Source organism: Lates calcarifer, linkage group LG6, assembly GCF_001640805.2.
Source record: "Lates calcarifer isolate ASB-BC8 linkage group LG6, TLL_Latcal_v3, whole genome shotgun sequence".
Lineage (NCBI taxonomy): Eukaryota > Metazoa > Chordata > Actinopteri > Centropomidae > Lates > Lates calcarifer.
The window spans coordinates 10,294,885-10,322,592 of NC_066838.1; the positions used below are offsets into that span (position 1 = coordinate 10,294,885).

The window sequence follows — 27,708 nt, forward strand, 5'->3', positions numbered from 1 at the left end:
GCCAAAGGCTTAAATAAATGAATACATAAATACATTTAAAATTGGGTGTACTTGACAAACATGTAACAACAAGGAATTGTACACATTAGGTTTCAGTAAGTGATGTTTATTAGGAGCAGCTGCTAAATATATTCTACATATCAGCTTTAGGTACAAAAATATATATAAATATATATATTTCCAATTTGCTCAAGGGAAACTAAAATGCCATATGAGGCCTACTACACTAAATAAAAAATACATACTGTTGCTTTGGTATAAAGCCTTCCCTGGTCAACATATGTTTTATAGTAAAAATGTCTTTAAACAGAAGGTAAGCATTATATACTGGATTGGTATTGAGGATTCAATGTTTTTCCAATATACACATTTCAAAAACATCATCACATTAACCAAAGCCTGAGCAAAATCATGATATACAAATTTGTGAGGCCTGCAAAATTAAAATTTCTGATGAACAAAAAGTTGAGTCAATTCAACACTTTGTTTTCCATTTTGTTGACATTATTTTCCTTTTTCTGGTCACTCTTTCTTGCGCAGGTGAATGTATATGACACCGCTACACAGCAGCAAAGGGACACACACCCAGGCCAGGATGAAACAGTAGCCAAAGCGTCCTGAGGTCAGCTCTTTGGAGGTCGGAAGAATTTCCTTATTATGTAATGTGTAGATGAGAGCTGCAGAGAAGGCTGTCAAACCTAAAATAAAGCATATATAATGTTTATTTTAAGAGGATGGAGAAAAATTTGCTATGTTTATAATCTGCTTCATTTCATATACTTATTGATTAATGTCAGAGTGATAGCAACAGAAACATGTACAGAAGGTGACCAGGGAAACAATCATCATAATCATATCAACATCACAGTATATTAACTTTTTGTCAAGACTGTGTCACAGAAACGTTCAACTGCAAACTGCGTAGTGTTAGTCATTTAATACAGACACTCAAAAGATAGAGCCATGTCAGATTTGCCACAATGGACACATTTGTGATGATGATGGGCCTCAGATCTATAACTGATCCACAGTGGTACATAAATTTGTACCAATTCAGCCATAACTAAGAGTAAACTAGAGGTAGAGCCACAGCATTCAGTGATTATAAAATTGTACAAACATATGTTTTGGTTAGAAAATTGCACTTTTAAGAATAATCGGTAGGGATACAAAAATGGTCCTGCAACCAACAAGGTCTTGTATTTTAGAAATATTACTCTGTAATTCCACTGCACTTAAAATATAGAAAATCCCAACATTTAGCTTATTTGTCAGCCATGGAATTTGAGCAAGTGTCAACCTTTTCAAATGATCTCAACACAGGGACACATATCAGCAGCACATTGTCACACTTCACTGTTACCTGCAAAGACTTGACACAGCCCGGTGAAATAGAAGAGTCCACCCTTAGACATGGTGAACAGCTGACCCAGGAACACCAAGAAGGAGACTGAAGAGAAGACCACTGAGAGAACCATCAGGACCTGCACTGCCTGAAGCCACTCTGGGAATGAAAAACATTCCCATCAACCAAAACAAACAAACAAACAAAACATTTCTGGGAGAGAACTGTTCATGGTAAGGTTTATGGAGAATGACAGAATGAAACTGTTGCTCACCAGTTTCTTTGGAGGATGCACAAAGCCAGGTTCCTGTGGAGTTGTCAAACCTACAGTTGTACCATAGGTCTGAGTTCTCCATGCCATCCCACACCCACCAGGACTTTAAAGAGAGATCAGATATGACAAACACAGCTGGATATCTTGCACTTACGAAGCAATAAAAGGGTTAAAGCGAAAAAGAAAAACATCATGTGCTGAATATGATTATTACCTTCTCCATGGTTGCAATGAACAGCATGGCCAGCGTGATGAGATGCAGCAGGGTCACAAACATAAGCAGGTATGCCATTTTTCAATTTTCTGCCACAGACAAACAAAACAGTTTAAATTTAGGCTTCTTAAGAAACTTCATCCAGCATTACAGTTTGCAAGGAAATAGTGTGTGACCAATTTAACATGTTTGCTGGTTTAACAGTGAAAATCAGTGTTGGGGTACTTTCCTGTTTTGACTTGAAACATAAAATGGAAAATCTGAGTAGCTCAACACAGTATACTCTGTGTTGCATAAGACCATGCTTAACAGAGTGCAATGAGTTATTTCTAAAAACTTCTCTTTGACTGGCCTGTGCTCTGCCACCGTTCAGCAAACCTACACAGTACCTGGGCGGGCCTATTGAAATCTAAATGGTGCCAAAATATTTACCCAATTAAACTCTTTACCCTTCTGAATGGTTGCCTTTTTTCATTGAGAAGGGTTAAGACTCTGTAATTCAACTTACAGTTGGATTTCATCAAAGCTGCTGTACTTGTAAACTGAGGGGAAATGAAAGTCTGTAGAAAAGCCTCCAATTTTACAAAGCTATCTGACACTGTACATACAGAAGTGGTGCACAACACTAAAGTGGCTATAGTAAGGATCACAATAAGGAGACATGCAGTGAGACAAAAAAGAGGATACAGAGGGAAATAAGAAATAGGATGAAATTGTCTGTGAAGATCTTTATCTGTAGGAGCGGTCCACTTGGGCGGTGGGCAGTAGAGTCATGATAACTGTCAAATTATGTCATTATACTAGATTTCATCCATCATATCAAAGTGAATGAGAGGCAAACATTCAGTGAAAATGAGTTTAAAAACAAAGGAAATGGCTCTGAAAACATCATTCTGGTGAAAGGAATCAAACAAAATACACATATAACAGAGATATGATATGTAACATTATCATTAAGTTGTTTAAAGAAGTTATCTTATAGTGACATACAAAATGTGCAATGATAAAAACATGCATCTTTTGATGGTAGGATTTTTCTACCTATGCTACCAAAGTAATCCTCTTGTACCATGACTTTACAAGATATCTAGTGAAATTCCATGAAAAATCAGGTAAATATGTACTTACCACGGGTATTGTTTGTTCGTCTGAATCAGATCTCAGGAGCAGCCTAGGAGCAGCTTCACCACTCTACAACATTGTGCCCCTCTTGGTGGTCCTCTCCTTTCTAGCCTTGTCACACCCACTTTATTTTTTCAATCACTCCATCCAAATTTTCCAAGGAGAACGCCCATTTCCTCTGTGCAGAACAGAGCTCCCTTTTGCTTTGCCTCGTAGTCCCTCAGTACAACATCACCATCCAAAAAAGACTCAAGTGAGTCCCACCCATGGGCAGTGGAGGCACATAAAACCACATGAAAAGGCCTCCTCTGTAAACAGTCTGCTGAAATTGCTCTTCAGTATAATGAACACTCCATACCTCATCCATTCATGACCCGACTCTTGTTAGGTACGAAAAATAAACACAAAGCTGCAACATAGCACACATTTCTACACCAGAACATAATGAGTATTCCGACTGCACTGGTCACACAGAAAATATCTGGGTGGGACACGCTGTGCAAACATGTCTTAGTCCATGTAGTAGGGTCAGTGGAGGTAACAGCAAAACAACAAATTATGAAGACCAGTTTTACATTTACTCTAGGTTAAAAGAGAAAAAGAAAGGGTTCCTGTAATTGTGTATATAAACGTATGCATCTCGCCATCTTTTTTTTTTTTTTTTTTTTTTTTTTTTTTACAAATTTCACATTTTATTCAACATTGTAATTTCAAAATATTATAGTGTGTTAAAAATGCTAAAATCATAGCAAAATGTAAACATGTTGATGTTGACCTCTCTGGGGGGAAAAGACTATGTTTATTTGTCGCCCCCTGGTGTTTACATCCATGGATTAATGAGGAAAGCTTAGTGAAAAGCAATGTTCACTGAGAACAGTGAATAAAGCACGATTTAACAAATCGTTAAATTTGCATAAACTTTATTTCAGGCTCAGGTAAACTCGTTAAGGTTATTACTTGTACCACAACAAGATTCTAAGAGACGTTTTCCCTAAACTAAAACGAACATCACTGACTAGTTTAGTCAAAGATGCTCTATAACTTTATGAACCGTCGGTTGAGACCATAGGATTGCAACTTCCCTGATCGTCTGCCCCCTGCATCTTTGGAATGGTACGGTCCGTTGCCTAGGTGTTAGTAGAAGCCAATTCACTCCGCCACGCCTGTCCTCAGCACTTAGCTTACTTGCAGCTGTTACCCGTTTAGAGGTAAGTAAAACTTTAACTGCACTCTTTATGCACAGCTTCCACCACACCAAAGGAAGTTAGTGTTTAAGCAGGACTCTCCAGTTATCACTACGAAAACCTTATGGCGTTCACCAGTTGCTGCCGAGCGGCCACTGGAGAAAGCTATGGCTACCGTTCGCGAGCTAGCGTTAGCTGAATGTGAAGTATACCACCGTAACTTTGGAACTAACTTTGCAAACTAGCTAGCGCTGCAGGTAGTCACGGTGGTACGTTTGACTTATTTACTATCTTATTAACACAACGCGGTTAGCAAGACCGTTATTACTAGCTAAGAGCATCTTTCTGATTAGTGAGCTTGCGTGGCTAAAAAGGAATGCAAGTAGCTGTTGTCCTACAAAAACCCTCGTTTGCTCCTCCTCGTCAGACATTTTGGGAAGAGTGGTTAGACTGAATATAAAGATTTTTAATCCCACATGAGGTGAAAGTTGTCAATAACTGGCAAGAAAAGTAGCGGTATTGTCTACATTGCATGTAAACAATGCAGAATTTGTTGCTAAATGTGGTCAAGTGCAAGAAGACGCTTGCTTTGAAGCTAGAGCTCTTACCCTTATGATGTCCATATTAAAATTTTCATAACATAACAGCAGATTAAAGATAGCTAATCAACTTGAAGCTTTGCATAGCCTCAGGTGATGCAATGTAACTCGTCTGTTAAATTGGAATGTGTGCTCATGCCTGTGTAAACTGAGGTACCCAGTCTAATCTCTACGCTTGTGATTGCAAGTCCTAACATGACTTGACAGCATTGTTCTAAAGTATCTCATATTTTACAGGGGAACTCAAGGACAAGAGACATTGTCATGGATTAACTGCAACAACAACAATGAGAGTGATGAAGTTTGGGGATCCGTTGACCATTGCATTGAGATGGGTTCTATTTGATACCATGTAGGCTAAATTGTCTGTGATCTGTCTGTGTAATTTAACCACTGAAGAAGAAGTTCATCAGTCACAGATGTAGCTTCAACAAACCTAATGTATGACCATGGATCATGAAGAGGTAAGATTCACAGCTGGTAATTTGCTTATAGATGACAGTCATTTTTGAGATGCTTTGTTCCAGGATGGAGCTTGTGTGGACTATTTCAATTTGCACATTTGTTTGTGACATTGTATTGTTATTTTCTAGTGCCTTTGGTTTACATATTTATTGTTCTTGACATATATTCCACAATGGCAAAAACATAGACCAGTTGGTGTGCAGCTTTTTAACTACATCAGGCATACGAGACCTGATACCTAGCTTGCAACAATATGTGCATGTTGTTAGCACAGTGACCGCTCCTGGAGTAGTCTAAATGCTGCTGGGGGGCCTGCTCAGGTTACAAGCCCTACAAAGTACAGTATTGAATTCAGCAACAGGTGTTTAGTGCTGGCATGCCACTCTGATGTTGTGTCCCTCGCCTATGCCACTCTGATGTTGTGTCCCTTGCCTGTGCGTCATTCAAACAGATCAGTTTTCACTTTTGTTAATGCTATAGTTTGTTGGACCATTGTTTGCCAAAAGTAAGTGAATGATATAGTAAAAAAAAACGCTTTGCAGCATTTAACAGCACAATGCATACAAATAAGACATTTGAGCTCTTCTAGTGTTGGAGTTGATCAACTTTTAGCTAAATTACACTTGAGCTGAACATGCTCACATGCTGTAATGAGCAAAACTTTATAATGACAAGCAGTGTGCCCAAGGCTAATCATACACAAGCTTAATTTGTGAATGCTTCTTGATTAACTGGAGAGGTCTTTCACTTCACACACTGCTGCTTAATATAACAGTTCAACACTTTATTGCTTAACATGATCCTCTGGGTCATCAGGTGCGGACAGAGCTGGACCAGATTTCTCTGCGGCTTCAGGAGGATGGCTTGCCTCCAGCAGCCAGTGCGGAGGACCGGCAGCGTCATCTCTGGCAGCAGCTGCTCAGAAGTGAGGCGAAGCTTCGGTCTGCCATCCAGGAGCTGCAGACCTTGCGTACCCAGCAGGCCAATGAGATGAAGGAGGTGGCACACTTTGGATTCTTTGGTGTTTTTGTTCACCAACTGTTGCAAAAGTGTTACAGACCTGTTGACCTAATTTTATATGATTCAAGGTTCCCAAATGTTCAGTCTTAAATAATGTGCACCTTCTTTTCACTGAAGCTATAGACATATTAAACTGCTGTGGCCAATGACTTAGTTACATTAAGAAATACTTGCACACTTCTTTGAAATAAGTGCAGGACAAAGCCAAAACTCAAAATGATGTGTTGGTCACAGTTGAGTTACTTTTGGGTTTTTTTTGTCAGGTGGAGAGCTATGTTGCACATATTCGTGGACTGTTGGAAGAGCGTGAGTGTCTGACTGCAGACTACGAGAGAGACAATGAACACTTGCGACATGAGCTGCACCAGATCAGACAACAACAAGGTGAATTCAGTGCAACTGTGGTTCATTGTCAACATTTTTTCTTTTGGTTTGTAGCGTAGCCTGGCTCACCTGAGCTCCTGAGCACGATACACTTCTTAGCTGATAATTTTTATTTGCCATGAATGTCATCAAATTGTTGGGGGGTATATCAACGTGTAAGTTCTGCAAGTTGGATTTTTACTTGTGTTTATGCTAAATCTGATACAGTAATACTCATGCACTACTTTGTACTTATTCTATCTTTTCCTAAATATTATTGAACAGTGAAAACTCTCCTTTCTTCCAGAGAGTCAGAGCAAAGAGCTGGCGGAGATGCTGGCTCAGGAGGACCTTGGGGAGATAGGCCTGAGCAGCCCAAGTGAGCAGGTGGCTTACTTGCTGGTGGAGAGGGCCACGCTGCTGGAAAGGCTGGAGGCTGCTGAGAGGAGACTGGAGAGTCAGAGCCTTACTTGCAACTTGAGGGAGGGCCACCACCAGGTAAAGGGCTGACCTACATCAGAGTTCATTTTCACCATTTGAACTTTAAATGTAAGGTTTCCAGTCAAAGTAAACACAGCCTCTACCATTTTGAACAATGAATCTACAGTCTTCAGTCATACTGAATTTTCAAATTAACCTAAAGGCTTTGCAGTTGTAGTGGAATGTAATGGGTAACTATCCAAGGCAAATGCAGAGATCATATAAATGTAGTTAAATGAGTCTCTGTCTTTCTGTCAGGGACATATTCACCACATGATGGGGGAGGAGCTGAGGCAGCAGAGGGAGGATATGCAGAAAAGCCTAGATAACATGACAAAGGTGAGGAGACTGTCATTGTGCAGGTCTGTATAACTTCTCAGACTTTTCAGGTTCTGTTATGTTTGTAAAGGTAAAGAACAACTGATTTTCTCCAGTTAAAGTACAGGTATACAGCTCGCTAGTTATTTAGTGTCTGTTGTGATTCTGCACATGCTGGTCTTTCCTCTCAGCAGTGTTCATCCCAGAGTCCATGGAAGAAGCTCTTTGGGCTGCGCAGGTCTGGTCAGAGCAAACACAATATTACTCCTGTAGGTTTCCACCTCATAGCTGAAACTAATGTAGTAACTAACACCAGTATTGTGATAAGGAGTCAAACAAGGGCATCACTGACTTGTTTACAAGTGGTTCTACTTTTTGAAATACATTCTATGTTGATGATGAGCTTTGATATCTGCATGGCCACTATGATGCAGACAACATTGCTTGTCTCAGTAACACATCTGTTAATATTGTTTTCTAACACCTGATGAATGCTCAAAAAGGGTGGAGGGGTGGAACAGTAATGGCATGCCACAGGTAACAGCATGTGTACTTTTTGTTTCACTGGTCTCTCTATACAGGTGAATACAGAGATATAAGATTATACTGTAACTCACTGCCCTCACCTCTTTGCAGGCCTGCAGTGGTGATGAACCACAAAATGCATGTCTTTCACAAAAGCATGTTGGACCGCTTGCACCTCCACTCCTGTTACCAGCATTCTCTCTCTGCTGTACCCCTTCCAATTTAACCATTCACAACTTATTCTTTTACATCAAGGCCCACAGTGAGGAGATTTCCCAGGAGCAAAATGAGCGCCAGCGGCTGGAGCGGGACCTGGAAGAGGCATCTAGGAGGCTGGCAATGGCTCATCAGGACATCCGCAGACTCACCAATGAGCTGGATGCTGCCACAAACAACAACCTAGACTCAAGTGGTATGTTGCAAAGACGTACAGTACAGTACAGCACTCCTCAAAGAATCATCAGCATATGTTAGATTTTGAACTAAAGTTTCTAAAGACTGCATATACTGCATATACAACATACAAAATTTATAGCTCTAAATTTTGTATGTTGTTTTTGCCCAGTTTTGCTGCGTAAGGGGTTATAAGAAGAACACACATGGTGGCATTGAGTACCCATGAATGCCCTGATTTTCACATGGAGCCCCAGCCCCTGGTCTACTCAGCTTGTTGCCTCCAACCTTTAAAATGTTTTAATGTCCATATACTTTTGTTAGGCTACAGATTTGGTTAACAACTTCACTCTCTAATCAGTGTATTTTGTTTGTGGGACTGGAGTGTTATTATAGCTATTACATTATAGGTATTATTGGCAGAAAGCATATTTTCTGCCTCATAGAATTATAAATATGCTTATAATCTCAGGATCTGGGCTTGAGGGAATGGTCCAAGAAGTAGAAAACCTGAGGACAGAAGTGGACAAACTGAAACATTGTGGTGAGACAGATTTGGGTGTGGCATAAGTTATGGCAGGCAATGCTACCTGATTAGGAAGTTGATTTACTTACTTAGGAGGCTCAGTCAAATCTTAAAGCTGCCATGTGCATCCATAGTTTTTAAATAAATTTGGCTAGTAAACAAACAATGTCACATAACCAGATAGATGACAGGTAGATAACTAGTACTAACACAGATTTTGTAAGCTGTATGTAAAATTTATGTATATTTATTCAAGGACATAGTTCTCTCCACAGATATGTTGAAGCTGCGGAGAGCAAAAGAGCAAAATGACAGACTAGACGCTGAGAACAGAGCTCTGAGGGAGAGAGTGCGCACTATGGAATCTGAGAAGAAAAATCTCCAAGAACAGGTTGGTATTTACTGAATTTATTAATCAAGGTAAAGACTCAAAAAACCCACAAATGTTGTTGCAGCTGCTTTGCGTATTTTGTTCAGTTGGCAGTAAATGATGCAGACCAAGATGTTGTAGCAGAAGAGGATAGAAAGGACAAGGCCATTAACAGTGAACCACAAAACAATCTGTTGGCTCAGGAGAAGGATCACATTCACAAACGGTAAATACATTAAATCCTCAACAACTACAAAATAGGTAACTGCGTTGCACATTTATGTTCACTTCATTAAGAGTAACTCACCTGCTCTTTCTTACTTATATCATCATCATTTTCTTTTAGGTGTCATGAGGCTTTGGAAGATGGGCTTGTACAGGTGAGGGAGCTGCAACGGCAACTCCAGAGGCGTTGCAAGGAAAAGGAAGAGCTGGAGGAGAGGAACGAGGAGCTGGAGGCTCTGCTGGGGGAGGCCCAGAATGCCAGCAAGGAGGAGAGTCATCGCCATGAGGGAGAACTGGAGGGACTGCACAGGAGGGTAATGAGCAGCACTAAATTCTTGCTCAAAATCTCATGTTAAATGAAGGAACATTGCAGACAACAACTGCCTTCAAACTTTGTGAGTGTATTGTATTGCTGAGGACCCAAGAAAGTTCAGTGTCAACTCTGACATTTTTTGGATGAGATTTCTCCATTTATTCTAAACTACACTTTCTGTTACCATGTTTAATTTTGAATCTACATTCAATTTCATAACCTGACAAATAGTTGATCTTGGAAACAATCATCTCTCTAATGGCTGAGTAATAATCAGAACTGATCATACAGATCAAAAGCCTGGAGGCAGAGCTGAAGAGGCAGGATGCCCACGAAAAAATTATGAAGAATGGAGAAGAGGTCAAAGTCGCTGAGTCCTACTTACAGCTGGTAAGAAATTACTTTTAAAGATCATTAATGTTTCCTTTGTGGTAATTTCACAGTAGTTAGAACATTACGGCTCACGGAGACCATGACTACACACACTTAAATAGATAACAGTGATTTATTCAAAGCTCCCTCTGACGTATCCCAACTTTGATCAAAAAGTTCTCATTTAGACTTAAATAGAATAAAATAGAGATAAATATAATTGAATGTTGAATATAAAAAAAGAGGAAATAAACTTAAACCTTGACTACCAGCCTGCAGAAATGACATGATGATATGTTAGAAGAGTGTAAACAATGCTTCAGATTCCATAACTCAGTGCAACCTGTAAATACTTTGTGTGCTCCCTTCACCTTGTGTGAAGCACCTACGGGACAGTAGCCAGGAGAGACTGGCTCTGCTAGAGGCACGGCTGACTGAGGAGAAGGACTGGAGGAAACAGCTGGAGGTTGACCTCAGCGCTGCCCAGGCCGCCCTCAAAAAAGACAAAGAGGTAAAAACTGCACATATCTAATACTTTATCTAACAGAAAAAAAATACATCACACTATAACTATACAAGTATGTGACATTCAGTTTACAATTTGAGATGTCAAATCCTCATGCAAAGATGTTGTATTGAAAAAAAGTTAAAAATTCCCTTGTTCTCTACATCAAAGGCTTTGCAGATAGGTGAGCGAGAGCTGAAGAAGCTGAGACTGGAGGTCAACAGCCTTCAGACAGAATGCCAACAAGGGAAAACGCTCATCAAGAGCCTCACCCAAGTCAAAGGGGAAAAAGCAGTTCTGGAGGAAAAGGTTTGTTAATGTTACGTGTCCACTTGCTATCACTCACACAGGAAGTATTTACTGTAAGTAGAAATGAAAAAAGGAAGTTAGAATATATAAAGAAATGAAACTACACCACTTGAATGCAGGGTTTACAAAACAGACTGAATGTAAATAAGTAAAAACATGTCCATTATAATTGTAACCATATAAGAATCAACATTAAAACTGATAAGCGTAATATGAAAATAATTTATATTCATTATCAGTAAATTCAAAAAGACTTGACAACATTTAATTATGTCAGCATGAATTTACAGCATGCATCATTTTAACATTTGACCAACTCTGTCCTGGACTCTCTGCATGCCAGGTGGCCCAAATGGAACGTGCCCACAGCCGACTCCAGAGCGAGCTGGAACGCTATAAGGACAGTAACCGAGCCCAGGATGACCTGAAGGAAAACAGGCTTCAGGTTGACCAGCTGCAGGAGCAGGCTGACCGACTGACCGCTGAACTCAGCAGCCTCCAGTCAGCACACAACACACTGAGGTTGTTGATTTCACATTACAAAAACTATTGGCTCATGCAGTAGTATTTTTGAGAAATGTGGGTTGAAATTGATCAAAGTTTGGAGATAAGTGATAACACAGCCTAACTGGTATTTCTATCTCGTTTCATGGCCAGTCACAAGATACGACTGGAACACAGGCTCTTACTTGTGTTGCATAAATGTGCATATTTTCCAGGGATGAAATGGTTTCTGAACGGCTGCAGACTGCCGAGCTCCAGGCCAAGCTGAGCTCCAGTGTCCAGGAGAAGCTGGCAGCTGAGGGTGAAAGAGAGAGACAGGAGCTTGAGATACAGCACCTCAGAGAGCAGCTCAAGTGGCATCAAGAGCAGCTCTCCTCTACAAAGGAAGCATTTAGTAGCAGCCAGAAGCTTGAACTACGCACAGCTCATATAGAATCTAAAATTAGTCCAGTGGAGAGGACAAAGGATGAAAGCTTGGATGAGGTAACTGGATTTCATGTCATTTGGTAGGGTAGAGGAAAGAAAGTGGAAAAGTTTCCTCTGCCAGGATCATATAGAATTCACATATATATACGTGTATTGTGTTCGTAGCTTTTGTGTTTGAAACAGGAGCTGAATCTTCTGCAGTCTAAACTGGCGGAGGAGCATCAGCTGGCCTCTCAGCACCAGCTGGCCCTGCAGGCTCAGGTCAATGAAGCTCAGGCACGCATCAAGGTACATATGATCATAACACATTCTTATCATGCCCAAACAGCCGTGCTGTTTCTGCAGTTCAATTTAAAATATCTTATAAGCAAATCAAACCTAGGACCGTCCGCAATTTTTCCGATGGCAGTGTTTCCCCTACCATTGTTGGCTCGCCCTGCCAACGCAACCCCCTGCAAAGAGAATTTTAAAAAAATTAAAAGATCATTTATGTTTGCCTTCCGTTTCACGTACGTCTCCACGTACATGTATCCACACAGGAACGGAAGAGCTGCAGAGGAGACAGGTTGACAACTCGCCATTAAGAGTAAAAAAAAAAAAGCTTCGACAAGTGTTGTAAGTCTCTGTAAATCATGGATGGATCAGACGCCAACCCTAAACGCGAAAGTCCGGCTTTTATTACGTGCACACACCCCCTCCCCCACATCACAGTCATTCTAGGGGAAATGCTGGATGGTTATTGCACAAAGGTTTTAAGCCTAACGATAGTAGTTTATCATGCTTTTTTACAGAATTTGCCTAAAATTATGGAGAGAGCATGGGATTGGCTTGATGATTCATAACTACAAAAAAGTCTCAGCTGAAGACACTTCTGGTTACCTTCTGGCATAAGCCTGTCTCAACCTCATCTCTTATTTTCCTCTTCAGTCCCAGGATTCAGTGCTGAGCCAGAAGGCAGAGGAGGCTAAACAGATGAAGCAGGACCTGCAAAGGGCCCAGAGCCTGTTCACCTCAGCAGAGAGAGAGCTGCGCTATGAGAAAGAGAAAAACATGGACCTGAAAAGGCACAACACCCTGCTAGACCAGGAAAAACTCAAGGTTGGTATTTAATCACAGTGTCTCCTGAATATCTCTGATATTTACCACTTAATCATCATCTTAATCACTCTCCTAGTCATTCTGTCACCTGTGTGTGTGAAACTGTGACATAAACTTCAACAGGGAAAAAGGTGTTCTATCAAAAACCATAATTGTTGGACAAGTTGTTACATTGGTGTTAAGGCTTGTTTTTGTGTCTCATTTATTTCCTTCAGCTTTGTGCGGAGCTGAAGCAGGTCCAGACCAAGCTGGTCCAGGTGGAGCAGACTGTCCACATTCAGGCAACTGAGAGTGAACGTCAGCAGCAGAAAATCAGGGACCTGGAGCTGGAATTGGCACGCAACTCCACAAATCGCAGTGCCACCACCAGTCTGCAGGAGGACCTGCAGGCGGAGAGAGACACGGCTCATTGCTGCTGACAAGAAAGTCAGTGCTGGAGCAAGGAATTGTTGGCAAAATGGCTAATCTGAATATATGTCTCATATATATGATATGTATCATTTCAGCAGTATAGGCATTATAAAATTTCTGTTAGACACTTTTAGGAGGTCCTGGGATACTTTGGAAATATATGTGGGGGTTGGGAGCTCATGTTGTCTGTTTGTCTCACTGAGTGAATCCTGTGGTTTGTTGTGATGACAGGTGTTGGAGCTGCAACAGCAGCTGAAGAATGCCCAGCACCAGCTGCGTGTGGAGGAAGCTCGGGCCGGCGAGAGCAGCCGCCTGGAGCGGGACAGCAGGGATCTGTCTGACACCTTGTCAGCCCTGAGAGCCCAGCAGCAGGAGGAGCACATCACCAGGTCACACAAACTGCGGTGCTGTTGACACTGCTGACTTTGACTCGGTCCCAGTTGTAGTAATTGTGCCATTGCATGTTTTAAGACACAGTTCTGATCCACTCTTTCAGCTGACCTTCCTTCTATCTATCTTTTCCTCCATTCCTGCCTCAGGAAGCTGTTAGAGCAGCGTGAGGAGGAGCTGCTGCAGCAGGTGCGCTCCCTTAGGCTGAAGGAGGCCTCCCTGACCAGGACCAACGCAGAGCTTAGCCACCGTGCCCAGCAGCTGGACACCCGTCTGGCCATCCTTGAGGCTGAGCTTAACAAGGCCAGAGAGGAGGTAAGGGAAAGAGTATAGCAGGTCTGCTGCAGGGTTTTGGACACCGGGGACACTTTTCATACTCCTAATATGTCAGTTTCACCTACCATCTCAAAATTTTGTGATCCACAACAAGTTCTCAGCCTTTACTCATCTTTCAATGTAATTTCAATCACATAAGATTCAACTTTGCATTCTTCATCATCTCATTTTTCTGACCTGTTTTGAAAAGTTCCAAGCATTTATCATCATGTTTTTAATAGAAGTATAATATAAAGGGAAAGCTCAGCTCATATCCAAAAAAATACTTGTGCAGTCTGTGAGCTCTGTTACTTTATCTCTGTTTCAAATTAGTCTGACTACTAGTCAGTAGATGCAGCCAAGTAAATTACTGCAAACAGTTTGATACAATCTTGTTTACTGCAGTCATATGTTATCAGAAACTGTAATCCTTTAGTGCTGCTTGACTTTTAGCTGGCATTTTTACAAAGTCAGTGTGCACTGTAGTTTTCACATTAAACTGGCATTTTTGTTGTCTATATACTTATATTAACTATTGCCTCAAAATGCTGTGTAATCTAGTTTGAATTGAAATTGAAAAGTATATGTTAAATGTGTCCTCCAGGCAAAGGATAGCCAGAAGTCCAGCCACAGACTGCAGGAGGAGCTGGCTGCCAGTCAGCAGGAGTGCGACAGACTGCAGGGGGAGCTGCAGCAGGTTCTCCTCCAGCTTGACACACACGTGAGGTAAGACACAATTAAAACCAATATTTACAATGAATGTAATATTATGAAATTAACTCTGGTACTCTGATCAGAAATTACTGAATGTATTTTCTCCTCCAACTCAGGAAGTACAACGAAAAGCAGGCTCAGCACAAGATCAAACTGCGCCAGGCCAAGCAGGTCTTTCTCAAGGCGACAGCACAGAGGGACCACACCATTCAGAAACTCGAGAATGACTTGGTGCTGGCCTCCAGCCTCTCACATAAGGTCACACACGTCATGTAGAATGCTGTCTTGAGTCCCGCTACTTTTGCAGAAACAAGAAACGGTTGTACTAGAAAAATATTTTCTAACATCTCTTTGTGTTTATGTCTTTCTTCATGTGGCCTCCTTCCTGGTGGCTTCCAGGAGAAGGAAAGGATCCATACAGTGATGGATGAAAATGAGAAGCTTCTGGAGGAGAAGAGGGAACTGTTGAGGAAGATAAGTGAGGCAGAAGAAATGGGTAGCAATGGCATGAGGACTGCCTCAACTGTCCAACACAGGTATCTTAATATATCACTCACGGACAGCGATGTGAAAGGTGCTGTTCAGAGGCATTGTTGTGTCTTGTGAGGACATAATCTGAGGAGTACCTTTTTTCCAATTGTAAATTAAGTATTATATTTTGGATATGATATCAGTATACAACAGCATATGTCTTTGCTGTTGCATTTAATGGTCTTGAGCATGAGCTAAAATGATAAATGAAACCCAAACAAAACGCTGTCTAAAATTGTAATCATCATTTGTAGTGAATAAATACTACAAAAAGCAAAAATCAGCTATTCATGGGGTTTAATCTAAGTTTGTCTCCTAAAATGTTAACTGGGATATTTTGTGAACCTCCGCTACCAGAAAGTCATGATTTTCATTGTCATTCATTGTCATTGTGTTAGTGAGGATGAAAAAACACACGCTGGGTAAATTGTTTTTGTGAGTGAGTATGAGCATGAATCTGTTCAAGGGTCAACGTCTTAGAAGTGGAAAACAGACAGCTACAGGAGCGGACCCTGAAGCTCTCCAATCAAGTTAGCTCCTTAGAGCGTGCTCTGAGGAACGTCCAGTCATTCTACAGCCTGGAGGTAACACTGCACATATCTTTGAGTCAATGGGACATGCCACCCAAAATTCACTGGTTTTCTTTATGGTTTTTAAACAGCTCATACAACATTAGCATTGTTTTGAATGTGAGAGAAACAGCTTGCCCTGATATAAAGTGGGTGACACGTCCCTTCCTCTATTGTAAATGGTCTAAATACTCAACAGAATTCCAAGAAAGTGCAACCCTCTGAAAGTCTCTGTGATGGCATCCTACATACATCTGCACTGAGGTAAGGCAGTTTTGGGAGTACTAATCATTTTTGAAATTATTTATTGATTGTTATTAGTAATTTGTGCTTCAGTTTAATATGTTGGTGAGAAAGTATATACAGGTGCTTTAGTGGACTTTTCATATCACACACTGATTACATTATGCAGAGGTGAATGCTTATATGTGTATTTTCTGCCATTTCTCACATTTATGTCTACAGTTTGTCGTCGGGTTCCTGTGACCCGTTGGACATCTTGGACAAAATCTGCCGTGTGAAGGTGGGCGAGCGTGTGGTGGTCGACGGCACCCGAGCGTCTGTCTCCACACACCAGCTATCAGAGCAGGGTTACCTGAATCTCACCTCCCCACTGATTCCTCCAGAGGCCAAAGGCACAGAGGAGAGCTCTAATTACAGTGACAAGGTATGAGACGTGGTACGTTCTGACGAGGTTGTTTGCAGCAGCAAGGATGAATGCTGTAAGTCAACACATAAGGTAGCACTATAGTATACGCCAACTCCACTGGGGACAAAAATATGAATAGAATAAAAAAAATATGTTGAATGCAAATAATCTTTGTTACAAGACAGTGATAATAAAAGGGGGCTTCCATTGCAGTTCTGCTCAGGGTGATATCTTTTTTGTATTGCAAAGCAGATTCTTGTTAGGCTATCAAGTACTGCATTTTGATCCATTTGTAGTTGGATTCAATGACAAAAAATGATTAAAAATAAAAGCCTGTGCAAGTGTCAATCAGACATATTTCAAGGGAAACAGGATGTAATGGGAGATTTGATTTGGAAACTAGCTAGCACATTCTTGTATATATGGACGAGGAGGAGTTGGCCAGTTGTTTGCATCAGCACACCAAAGCAAGTCAGAATGTTTGAAAGCCCAGTGTTGGCTGATAGGAAAGATTATTATCATTTTTTTACATAAAGGTACAGGATGAGACCATGTCCTTCACACTCGTGCAGTGAATGTCAAAACACATTTCATGGGGAGGGGGGTTGAATAAGACTAGTTTAAACTGAGCACTTTATAAGAGGTTTTACTTGTGTTTACATTTGGGAAAATGTAGCAGTGGAATACAATAGTGGGCTTTCAATGGTATGTATTTTTCCCTAGTTAAATTTAATCTTGGCAGTGTTTTCTATGAAAAAATGCCTGTGGTGTTTATATGTGTATGGTTTTACTGTGTCAAAAAATCTTCATCAGCATTTTTACAAGTTTACAAAATCATACATAATACTGATAATGTTGTGGGCCCACTTTATGCCTAATGTGAGACTGTGTGGTAAACAGAGCACAAACACTGGGCTTTTGGGTGTCATTCCTATAGCTTGTCAGCTGTGGTCACGCCAGTATTTACGATGTGCAGCTTTGCTTGTAGGATAAAAATAACATCCAAATAGTCAGGAAAAGCCACAGAATTCCAGAAATTTTGTTTTGTCTATTTTGAGCTTCCCAAGCTGTGTTTTAAATATTTTTTTTTCATTTACATAGGTCAACCTCAAAGGTTTCCCTCTAGGGCTCAGAAAGTACTTGTATTTTAGCCACTAAGACCATCAGCAGAGAGACGTGTGTTTTGGTACATGGCATTAAACAAATTACATTAATTATTTCATACCATTGTTATTTTGTGTCAGTAATAGAGTTACACACTGTGGAAACTGTCTTCAATGTGCCTGAAATGATGAAGTGTTAAACTTTATCTTGCTGCTGCGTGAACACGTCCAGTAATAAAAGCCTATTTGCGACTGGCATGTAATCAACAAGAACCTTTGACTTTCATTGTAGCCATGTAAATACATTTTTAAACATAAGAATATTTTCATAAATAAAAGTGAATAAGTAACATATGGAGTGTTTGATTTTTATTTTTTTTCCTCCTCCACCTCACTCTCTAAAAAAACAAATTTGTTTGCAGGTACACTTTTTAGTAAACCGAGCTATCAGTGACGAATTTGTAACAGTCTGTTTATTAAACAAGGTAAAGATACAAAGCTTTTTTTCCTTTTTTAAACATTGATAACCTTAGTTTAACTTCTCAGTCTTGGCTGTGCATATTTAGTTGTCTAGAAACTGTATATGAAACCACAATGCAAGACAGGAAAAAGTGTAATAAATCTACGCAATATCTTTTCATAGAGAACATGGGTTAAACAGTTATCATACAGATTACAGCTCAGGAACTCCATGCGGAAGGAAAAAAAAAGTAAAAATGTTTACACGATTGAATACTGCAGAACACAATACAGAGTAATGGAAATGGGATGATAAAACAGTTAAGGCTTACATGTAAATAACTGATATAAAACATGAATATTAATAACATACGGGTAGACTAAAATAATTACAGTAAGTCCATACATAAACTTTTACAAAACCCAAACAGAACATGTTCATGAAAACTTAAAAATAGGTACTATATATGAGTAACATGTTTTACAGTACAGCAACATGTACATTTTCCCATTATCTCAAAACAGAGAGTAAGTTGAAGAGGCAGGGTCTGTTGTTGGCGTAAATGTCTGTTTTCAGGCCAGTGGCTTGAGTAATAAGTTTTTAATTCTTTTGAAAACATACTATATACTGTATATGTATTTTACATTATTCTCAGTTCCATCTCAAACATAACATCTAGCTGTAGCACCTTTTTCTGAAGTGCCCTGAAGAACACAGGGTACCCTATTAGTACCATCCAGAGGTTAAAGTTACAGTAAAAATACAACAAACAATACTGTGTACAATGAAAAAAAAAAGAATACTAAGGAGAAAAAAAATCAAAACAAGAAGCATCACCTCAACATAAACTCATAATATAGGCCTATGAAATATGACTTATACTGCAGTTTATCTCAAATGGGTAAAGCTTATTAAAGATTTTTAAAAAATCTTAACTGGGTCAGAGTACGATAACTTCACATTTTGGTCCAGTGGTTAAAAATTTACCACTTGAGTAAAATTTAATTTTAGCTGAAGTGTATTTAAAAGTAGGGCTGAGTAGAGTAGAGCTGGCACTGATACATGTGCAATGTATTCAACCTCTGCAACATATATATTCTAATACTAAAATAAAAGTCAAAGCTTAACTGAATAGAGAAAGCAGACACACACACTATTACAAGATTTGCTTTCTCTTCAAACCTCAATAAGGTTCATATATGGCACAAGTTAATGGGATGTGAGGAGAACATAATGCAAAAAGCTGTGTTTTTTGATCATATGCTATGATCATAAAGGTGCCGTCAAAGTGAATGTCAAATATGGAGTGAAAGATTTTGGAAATTAAAAAAAACATTCATCTTTCTTCCCTTCCATGTTGCTCTATTTTAGTTTTTTGCCTCCCTCAAGTTAATAACACAACCTCTTAATACAATCATTAAATGTTTAAATTGTCATCTACCGATTGCCTTTCTTTGAATTTAGACGACCCTGTAAATGTGTACTTGCACAGAAATGTGAGCAAAAGCAAAAAAAGCAACAGAAAAAGACTGATTTATACACAGTCAGTACTCTTAGCTGCCACAAGTAATGCCCTTTGGCATTTTCCATCCAACAAGATTGAAACAATTTGAGCCAAAACCACAAGGCCTAAAAGTGCTTTAAGATTATCTTTGGATGTCTCCAGAATACACCCAGCAAACATTTTTTCTACTTTCTCAATTCTTTATAAGGGCAAATATCATCTGGCACATTTTGGAAACCCATTTTATGGAAGAGGAAAAAAAACAAACCAACCCTAAACTAACTAAAACATTTCTGATGGCCAATGCATCCGGCAGTTTACATGACGCTTACGAAAGTGCTTATTAAATCTGACGCAAGACATTCTTTGCCACTCGATCCTCCGGACAACATGTAGCTGTATCGTTACATTCACAAAATAACGCTGTGCTCTTTTTTTTTTTTGACAGACTGCCTGTGTCAAGACGAATGGAGGCAGTCCACTTACTGAATCTAGCACTGAATGCTCATGTCAGCTGTCATAATGCTAATGTAAGCCTTATGTAGATGGCCGTGGGTGCAGGGCCTCATAAGCTCCAGCCGAACGTAGACTCCGACTCTGACCTGCTGCTGAGCGGCCGTGGGGAGCTCAGATGAGGGAGATGCGTATGGGGATGTTGGGGGACTCGGTCCTCTGGGGCGACTGGTGGCTCACTAGGTGCTCCACCACCGTGTGTTTGGACATGTGCTTCATAAGGTAGGTCTCCTGCAAAGACATGAAAGTATAACAAATGGTCAAAAATTAAACTGCCATTACTCACATTTTTATCTCAGGACATTTGACCCTTTCCTTCCCTCACATTTCAACTCAAATATGTCTGTAAACCTTGTGAAATATGACAGAAACAAATGTGAGAAGTCAGAAGGAGGAGCACAATGTCACAACCTGGCAAAAAGTCTGAACATTGTTGAAAAGCACTGATCCAATCTAATCTTATATAAATACAACTATTGACCCAGGTACTCCTCCTTTAAACTAGAGGAGACTGATATGAAATGTCAGAAAATAATTAAAAAATTAAATCTTAAAACCATTCCATGGTTAAAAAAAAAAAATCTATTGCAGATTAATTTGTTGTTGGCTGAGTAATCAACTAATTATTTCAGCTCTTGAGCAGTTTGTTGAACTTTAAGAGATATGTGGAAATAGGAAGTTTGATTCAAGTGCAAAATCCAAAAAGAGGTTAAATATAGCACCTTACCAACCTGTTTTGCTGGTAAATGTTATTAATCTAACTGGTACTTTGCAGAGCCCTGTAAGTGTAGCCTGTTAATTATGTTTTTAAAAAAACTTCAGTTTTTCTGTGGGTTTGAGCAGGAGGAAGAACACGATGAATTTTTAAATATCACAAACAGGAAGCAGAGAGACAGAGTATCATCAAGAGCCGTCGACACATGCTGAGATGAACGAGTAGATAAGTTCGGTTTAACTCACTGAGGTGTATGCTCGGCCACACATGCTACAGCAGTAGGCCTTAGCGTTTTTGATGGCGTGCGCTGACAAGTGGATCTGCAATGATGCGGAGTCTGAGTAGGCACGGTAGCAGTTAGGACATTTATACGGCTTGTCTTTATTGTGCTGCCTCTGGTGAGACTGTCGGGGGGGGGAACAGATACAAGATATAAAAACTCCTATTACCTTCTGATTACAGTCAATTAAAACAATAAACTTTGCCATTGTGTAGTTGTCTGCCTCAGTGTAAGATAGCAGGTGTGACCATGTACTGACCTGGAGGTTAGACAGCTGGGTAAAAGCCTTTTCACATCCAGGGTGAGCACATTTATAAGGCCTATCGCCAGTGTGGATTCTGTGGGCAAAGAAGGAGATAAAGTAAAATTTTGCATTTTAATGACTTGGATGAAAGAGATGACCTCAGCTGAAGTGTGAATCAAAGCAGTTTCACAACAGTATTACAAGCTGTACTGAAATGTTCTAAATGATACAGCCTGAGGTTGCAAAGAGACATCAACAGACAAACTACTGAACGTCAGCTTTTAGCTGCCCATGTAGCTGCCCAACAGTCACTGAGTTAGCAGTGACTGTTTCTTTTACCCCACACTAACTTAACCCCCCCCCCCGCGTGTTCACAGCTGGACCGACCTGGTGTGCTGCTGCAGGTGTGAAAGCTGACGGAACGAGTTCTCGCAGTAGGAGCAGTGGTAGGGTTTGATCCCCAGGTGGATGCGCAAGTGCTGAGACAGGTAGGAGGCGTTGGCAAACGTCTTGGAGCAGTGGGGACACTTGTGTGGTTTGGCCTCCGTGTGGGACTTGGAGTGAATCTGCATCTCTGACTTGGTTAAGAAGGTGAGCGGACACACTTTGCATCTTTGTGACAAAAAAAAAAAGGGAGGGGGAGGAGGGGGTCGATCGCATAAACATGATCAGATCATTTATTTTCAATTTATGTAATTCATTAATTGTCTAGAATTAAAGTCTTAAAGAGACTATACAGCGTAATACCATTTGTTTTTAAGTATGGAGTTTGTATGGAGTTTGCTATCTCCATACAAAGAGAGGAATAAAGTATAAAGTATAAATCCGAACTAGCAAAGTAGATCTTAATTCAAAAGAAGTGGTTTAATATACCCGATCAGTTACAAAATATTCCTACAGCCCTGTGTACCTTGTGCCATCCTTACAAATTAAGTCTATGTCTTCAAAGTTCAGGTTTGTAAAAGGTTTTACTGTGGAAAACAAACACTGGAAATTGATTAAAGTCAGATCATTTGAACCATCTGAAAACTCCTGCCCCTCATGAAAAACTGAACTAGAATAAGAATAAGAAATCTGCCAGGTGATAAGAGGAGGCAGAGATCAATTGACAGTTCATATTGATGTCTCAGTCAAGCATGTAAATCATCTACACTCTATTAATACCAAATTTGTCTCAGGCAAATGCCTATTGATCCTTTGCAGAGCATAATTAAATTGGCTTTGTATGACCAACACCAAAAGGAAATGTCCCTCCCTCTGTGATCCAGTAAAAAAATCGAAAAAAATAGTAGCAGTTTTCTGTGTCCAACCTGTAGGTTTTGCCCTCTTTGGGTGCAACAGTGACACAGCCTTGGTCAGCTAGGATGGGGTAGGGCACCACCAGCAGAGGACCGGACGGGTTTTCAGCTTTGATCTTCTTCCGTCCTCGGGGTGCCTTGGGTGGGGGCCCCAGCAGTCCTGCCAGGCCTCCAGCCTTCATGTGGTCCATGCCGGGACCGCTCGCCAGCCCGGAGATGATGTTCACAGAGGGGGCACCACCCAGACGGTTCTGACTGCTGGAGGTTGGGGTCGTGGGGGTCAGGGCCTCTGAGGTGCTGTGGCTGTCGGGTCGGGAGGAAGGAGCCAGTCCTGTGGAGGTGGGAACCAGAACTACTGAAAGAGTCCACTAGTGTTTTTGCATTTCCTGGGCTTTTAACTATTAACTGTGTGTTTTTCATTTCTGATGACCATTTTTGAAAGCATGCTGCACAGCTTTCAAATTTTCTGTGTATATTTCCATACTGTTATGTATGTTATATAATTACACTTTTTTTTTTTTTGCTTGAGTTGTCAAATTCATCACAAATCTGAATTAATTTTTGCCCGTGTAACATGTGGTATAGTGCGTTTCAAAGGTCCGTACAGAGATAAATGAAAACTAATAGCTGCCTGGAGCAGTTGAAAACATGCACTCAAATTTCTAAGGCACAGACACACAGTTTGCAGAACGGCTTGATGTAATGCAAAGAATACATGGTTTGTTTTAAACAGGCTAAAAAGTACAAAACCACTGATATGGTTGTTCAACAGATCAACAAACCCAGAGCAGAGTGCTGTCAGTCCGTTTACCAACTAGTCAGACTATCTGGAGGTTTTGTTTTCAATTTTATTTGTACTAATCTTCATAACCCATATCTGTGTACCCTCACCACCAGACACCAGCCTACAAACCAAAATCTGTGTCTCAGTATTATTTATTAAGCTTTATTATAATACTTGAGTTGTTCAGCCTGCACAATACACTGTACACTGAACACTGACTGTTAGTACAGTAAATTTACTTCACACGTACACAGGTACACACTGTACCTGTGTGTACTGTGTACTGTCAGTGTATCCCAATATACTGGGACAATGTCCTGTGTACAGTTTATATTAAAACTCTTACTCATCACACTGCTGTCAGTTTTAAACACTACCAGATGCTGATTGTTATACAGATTCTCTCCCCGTGTCAACAGACTGACTGACTGCAGTACCTGAGCGATGGTTGATCCGGCCAGGCTGCTCGCCGAGCTGTCTCATGTGCCAGTCTTCCCACAATCCTTTGGCCTTCACTGCTGACTTGTCATCCATATTTCCATCTGGAAATTGTAAGGTCATGGCATTTTAATCAGTGAACAGTAAATTGGGGTTCTGATATAGACTGATTGAACCTGTGGATAACATGGATAGTTCAGTTCTTCAGCTTAGAGATTTATTAAGATAACTAGGGCTGGGCATTGTTTGGTATTTTTTGATACTGGTGCCAATATGGTGGATGTGTTTCAGTACTGATACCCATCCGTACATTTGTTTCTTTACAAACCCCTTTTTTTGTGAAACAAAATATGCCAGATTCCTAAATGCATTAGTGTTTAATGTTGTCCTGACAAGGACAGCCATACAGTGACTTTCCCTGAATAAAACACAGTCTAAATTTAGCAAAGTTTCCCAATTTAAACAGAAAATATCTGATCAAAGAATAGAAAGAATAAAAAAGAAAAATCTCACCAAGCACCCAATTCCAACTTTTGATACGTGACAGTTTTTGATACTTGATGACACATTTGGGTCAAAATGTACTGAGGTTCAGTGCCCAGGCCTATAAACAATGAAGACTACCTGGTCCAGAGCTGGAGGCGGGGCGAGCATGCAGGGCGATGTCCGGCTGTCCAGAGCCCTGTGGCTGCGGGTGGTGGCCCGGCACCTGCTGCGGCTTTGGCACTGGCATGCCGTGCTGAGTGCTACCATCCGGGGACGAGGTGGGCACCAGCAGAGGCTGCTGGGAAGGGGTGGAGGTAGGCGGAAGGTGCAGAGGTCGGATCTTCTCGGCCATCAGCTGCTCCTTGATCTTGTTAATGAGCACCAGGTTATCCAGCTGAAAGGGTTAACGGGTCATGCTCAACAGAAAACAGCCACCGTGTGTGAATGTCATTTACGCCCCAAAAACACATCCCAGGACAGAAAACATTGACCCACAGGACAGGTTCTTTTTTTTTTTTTTCCTTGTCTACCAGAAAGAAGTGTGACAGTCTGTTTCAGTGACAGACTGGTGCTGAATGGCTGAAAAGACATTCACACATGGAAACAAATGGTAATGAAAGGTGGTAATGTCACAGTAATTACACGTTATGAGTGGACTTACCTGGCCTGGCATGGATGGAGGTGGCGGCCAGAAATACGGGTTGTTAAATCGAGGCTCTGCCATCCTGAAATGAATAATATTCACCTTAGTCATATGCAAATGTCAAGTCATGTTTAATGAGCTCTTACGTGACTACACATTTGTCAGTCTGGGTCATATGATGCAAAACACTGTTTTTCAAACTGCAGTGTGTTTGAATATTCTAAACCAAAATGTGTAGGAAAAAAGTGTTGATGTAACAGGCTGACTGAATGGAACTGTAGAGATGAGACTTATGACACCTTAACCACAAGCAATTACAGGTTTGGGTGAACGAGCGTGAACTTTTTCCTTTAGCTCCAAATTAGGATGTACATCTTATAAGTTCCCATCACATTCACCTTCATCTAGCTGTGCATGCACTTTCACATTCACTTGCATCATTTTACCAAAAATGTACCAAAAATTACTGAATTCAAGACACATCATGTAACCAAGTCTAAGTTTTAATAGGCAGCCCCATACCAGTTATTAATAATAACAAGTGCCTGCATTATTCTATTTCTCTATGTCTGATTTCCTTTAGAACAAATACTACGGTTACTCAGCATTTTTTATGACTGGTAAGTAAATAGCAAGTGGGGGACATGCACTTCACCACAGGCAAGTGCATGTGTAGAGTTACATATATACAGGTAAATGTTGTGCTAGCTTTTGCTTTAAACCATTAATAGATTGAATCATTTTAACAACGACAAAATAGTTAAATTAAGACTTTATGAATATGAATTTAAGACAACATAATTACTTTTCGGCAGGTATCTGGAAATGTAAAAAATTGTATGTAATCTTGAAAACATATGGTTTGACAAAAAGAATTCTTATCTCAAGGTTCACTTACTAAATTTTTCAGGCTTTCATCCGCATCTCACGGTCTTCCTCAACAGACGGGGTTTGCTCAGTTATCATGGAGATGGCTCAGTTGCCATGAGTAAACTGTCCACTGAGGAAGACTGTGAACTGTGACTGAAAGCCAGCAAAATACAGTAAGGGGACCTTAAGGTAAAATTTCTTAATCAAAATAAATTGTATTTAAGCTCATTAAAAGAACCTGCAGGACCTGCAGTCACATTGAAGATGAAGTAAATAATTAAAAACTAATAATAATAATTAAGAATGGATTGCTGTCACTGGATAAAGAGATCAAATCTCATTTTTAATAATGTATGAAATACTATGTTACATTGATGCAGATTACTGAGTGTGTAAATTAGGCCTACAGTGTAAACTGTCACTGTGAGCCAAACTGTCACCTTTAAGTCAACGCAGGTCAAACAAATAAATGTCACATAAAAAATACGCTTTCATTAGCAAAAAGACATGAGTGTGACAGAGCCACAGCCGTTTAGCTTGGACATTTAGCCTCTGTGATTCTTTTGTCTGAGAGTGAATTCCTAGAAATAAGTGCACGTCGCTTTAAATGTTCAGATAAACGCAAAGAAAAAAAAAACTTTCCATTCTTTGACTTTTCGGACATGTCTTGTGTCTGAGAGCACCTCTGGACTCAGACTGACGGAGGATCGTGCGGATCGACCCTCCCGGTGCGACTCAGACATTCTCAGACAGTTTTCTTAAAACATTTCCAGACAAAAGAGAAACAAAAATGGCAGCCTTATTTTTATAAGGCGGGACGCCATATTCTGCAGACCCCAAAAAATTTAGGAGCATGAACATCTTGTCGTGAGGAGGGTGTTGGGGATGAATAAGCGGCCGACGCGAACACAAAGGTGTGTTTATCATGTCGAAGGCATGAATGATTGTTTACGGCGAATTGCAGGTTTGAATAGCCCGGCCTCCCCACCTCCTAAAAAAACTGACACTTCCTATAACAACCATGCCCTGCAAAAAAAACCACACACACACACACACACAGCACGGAAACGGACAAGATGCAGGCTCGACCCAAAACACCACATCGACTGAAACAACCGCACCGATGCGTTAAGGTCACACACAAGCGGGCGCACAATGCCTTGTCTCCCGAAAGCCGCTGTGCCATCTTAACCAAATTTCACTTTTAGTGCTGCTTTTTTTTTTAACCCACATTCTGCAACTTTTGAACGAATCAAAGGACAGCAATTGCATTTTGTGCACAACGCACGCATTTGGGAGTCCATCGCTTATCGCAGAAATGCACGGCAGTGAAGACACGAAAAGACATGCACAAATACCTTGTGTCCTGATTGCAGATATTGTCTTGCGAGTACAGCTATAATATAAAAGGTTGATGTTCTTTCTGCCTGCCTCCAGTCGGACCACCGCTTCCGGGTCGCTTTGTTCACTTCTGGGTGCCGCTGCAGGCTCAGTACAGTACAGACAACACGGGGGAATATTTTGCTAATGTTGCTTTGGATTTTGAAGGCTACAACACGTCGACCTACTTTTATTCACGTTTAATGGACAATGCGTTTCCGATGAATCTAATAACGTTTCTTCAGCGCGGCTTATTTTTTTGTTTTTTTTATTTTTTTTTTTGGATGGATTTAGCCCTACAGATCCGCAGGGACAGACTCAAATCCTGAAATAGCGATACGCCAGTGTAAAAAATACTCCATTACAAAGAAAAGTACTGCGTTTAAAATTCCAGTTTTGTAATATACTGATTGCAGAATGTGCCCATCTATTAAAAGAAAACGTGGTTAAACAAGAAAAGG

At 40.5% G+C, this 27,708-nt stretch overlaps 3 protein-coding genes across 4 annotated transcripts; 1 reads left to right on the top strand and 2 right to left on the bottom strand.

The window, feature by feature from the left end:
• Nucleotides 1–90: 90 nt before the first annotated feature.
• LOC108891696 (epithelial membrane protein 3) lies at nt 91–3,187 on the bottom strand. Its single transcript, XM_018688961.2, has 5 exons — nt 2,962–3,187; nt 1,834–1,922; nt 1,620–1,722; nt 1,364–1,504; nt 91–698 (listed from the first exon to the last, which is right to left on the bottom strand). Exons 2-5 carry the CDS (start codon nt 1,909–1,911, stop codon nt 523–525), a joined length of 498 nt encoding a protein of 165 aa, XP_018544477.1. The 5' UTR covers nt 1,912–1,922; nt 2,962–3,187; the 3' UTR covers nt 91–522.
• An 800-nt stretch (nt 3,188–3,987) lies between these two features.
• Nucleotides 3,988–17,986, top strand: ccdc30 (coiled-coil domain containing 30). Its single transcript, XM_051071158.1, is given in 29 exon segments — nt 3,988–4,163; nt 4,976–5,202; nt 6,020–6,202; nt 6,487–6,607; nt 6,894–7,084; nt 7,325–7,405; nt 7,576–7,653; nt 8,165–8,321; nt 8,775–8,846; nt 9,104–9,219; nt 9,306–9,424; nt 9,545–9,737; nt 10,028–10,126; nt 10,491–10,619; nt 10,785–10,922; nt 11,266–11,444; nt 11,642–11,909; nt 12,018–12,140; nt 12,780–12,950; nt 13,166–13,348; nt 13,350–13,376; nt 13,593–13,750; nt 13,901–14,066; nt 14,671–14,792; nt 14,897–15,038; nt 15,180–15,316; nt 15,778–15,895; nt 16,080–16,144; nt 16,346–17,986. Coding segments are annotated over 28 exon segments (3,765 nt in total). The 5' UTR covers nt 3,988–4,163; nt 4,976–5,181; the 3' UTR covers nt 16,554–17,986.
• Nucleotides 17,987–18,083: 97 nt separating this feature from the next.
• On the bottom strand, nt 18,084–27,705 carry znf362b (zinc finger protein 362b). Of its 2 annotated transcripts, none has more exons than XM_018689007.1 (9): nt 27,226–27,705; nt 25,016–25,079; nt 24,493–24,721; nt 23,868–23,972; nt 22,659–22,977; nt 21,736–21,960; nt 21,364–21,442; nt 21,070–21,228; nt 18,084–20,340 (listed from the first exon to the last, which is right to left on the bottom strand). In XM_018689007.1, the coding sequence occupies exons 2-9, from the start codon at nt 25,076–25,078 to the stop codon at nt 20,224–20,226; spliced, it is 1,296 nt and encodes a 431-aa protein (XP_018544523.1). In that variant the 5' UTR covers nt 25,079; nt 27,226–27,705; the 3' UTR covers nt 18,084–20,223. The 2 variants fall into 2 exon arrangements, with proteins under 2 accessions (XP_018544523.1, XP_018544522.1); XM_018689006.1 differs by having other exon boundaries at nt 24,493–24,748.
• Nucleotides 27,706–27,708: the final 3 nt, after the last annotated feature.

What these genes read in the sequence shown, in the direction of transcription:
- LOC108891696 (XM_018688961.2), bottom strand. Translation starts at nt 1,911, where the DNA reads ATGGCATACCTGCTTATGTTTGTGACCCTGCTGCATCTCATCACGCTG. An exon ending in TCATTGCAACCATGGAGAAG is followed by an intron (nt 1,723 to 1,833) that starts GTAATAATCATA and finishes CTCTCTTTAAAG; the next exon opens with TCCTGGTGGGTGTGGGATGG. An exon ending in TGCATCCTCCAAAGAAACTG is followed by an intron (nt 1,505 to 1,619) that starts GTGAGCAACAGT and finishes TTTCATTCCCAG; the next exon opens with AGTGGCTTCAGGCAGTGCAG.
- znf362b (XM_018689006.1), bottom strand. Translation starts at nt 25,078, where the DNA reads ATGGCAGAGCCTCGATTTAACAACCCGTATTTCTGGCCGCCACCTCCA. An exon ending in CCGGATCAACCATCGCTCAG is followed by an intron (nt 22,978 to 23,867) that starts GTACTGCAGTCA and finishes CCACCTCCACAG; the next exon opens with GACTGGCTCCTTCCTCCCGA. An exon ending in AAAGAGGGCAAAACCTACAG is followed by an intron (nt 21,961 to 22,658) that starts GTTGGACACAGA and finishes TTTGTCACAAAG; the next exon opens with ATGCAAAGTGTGTCCGCTCA.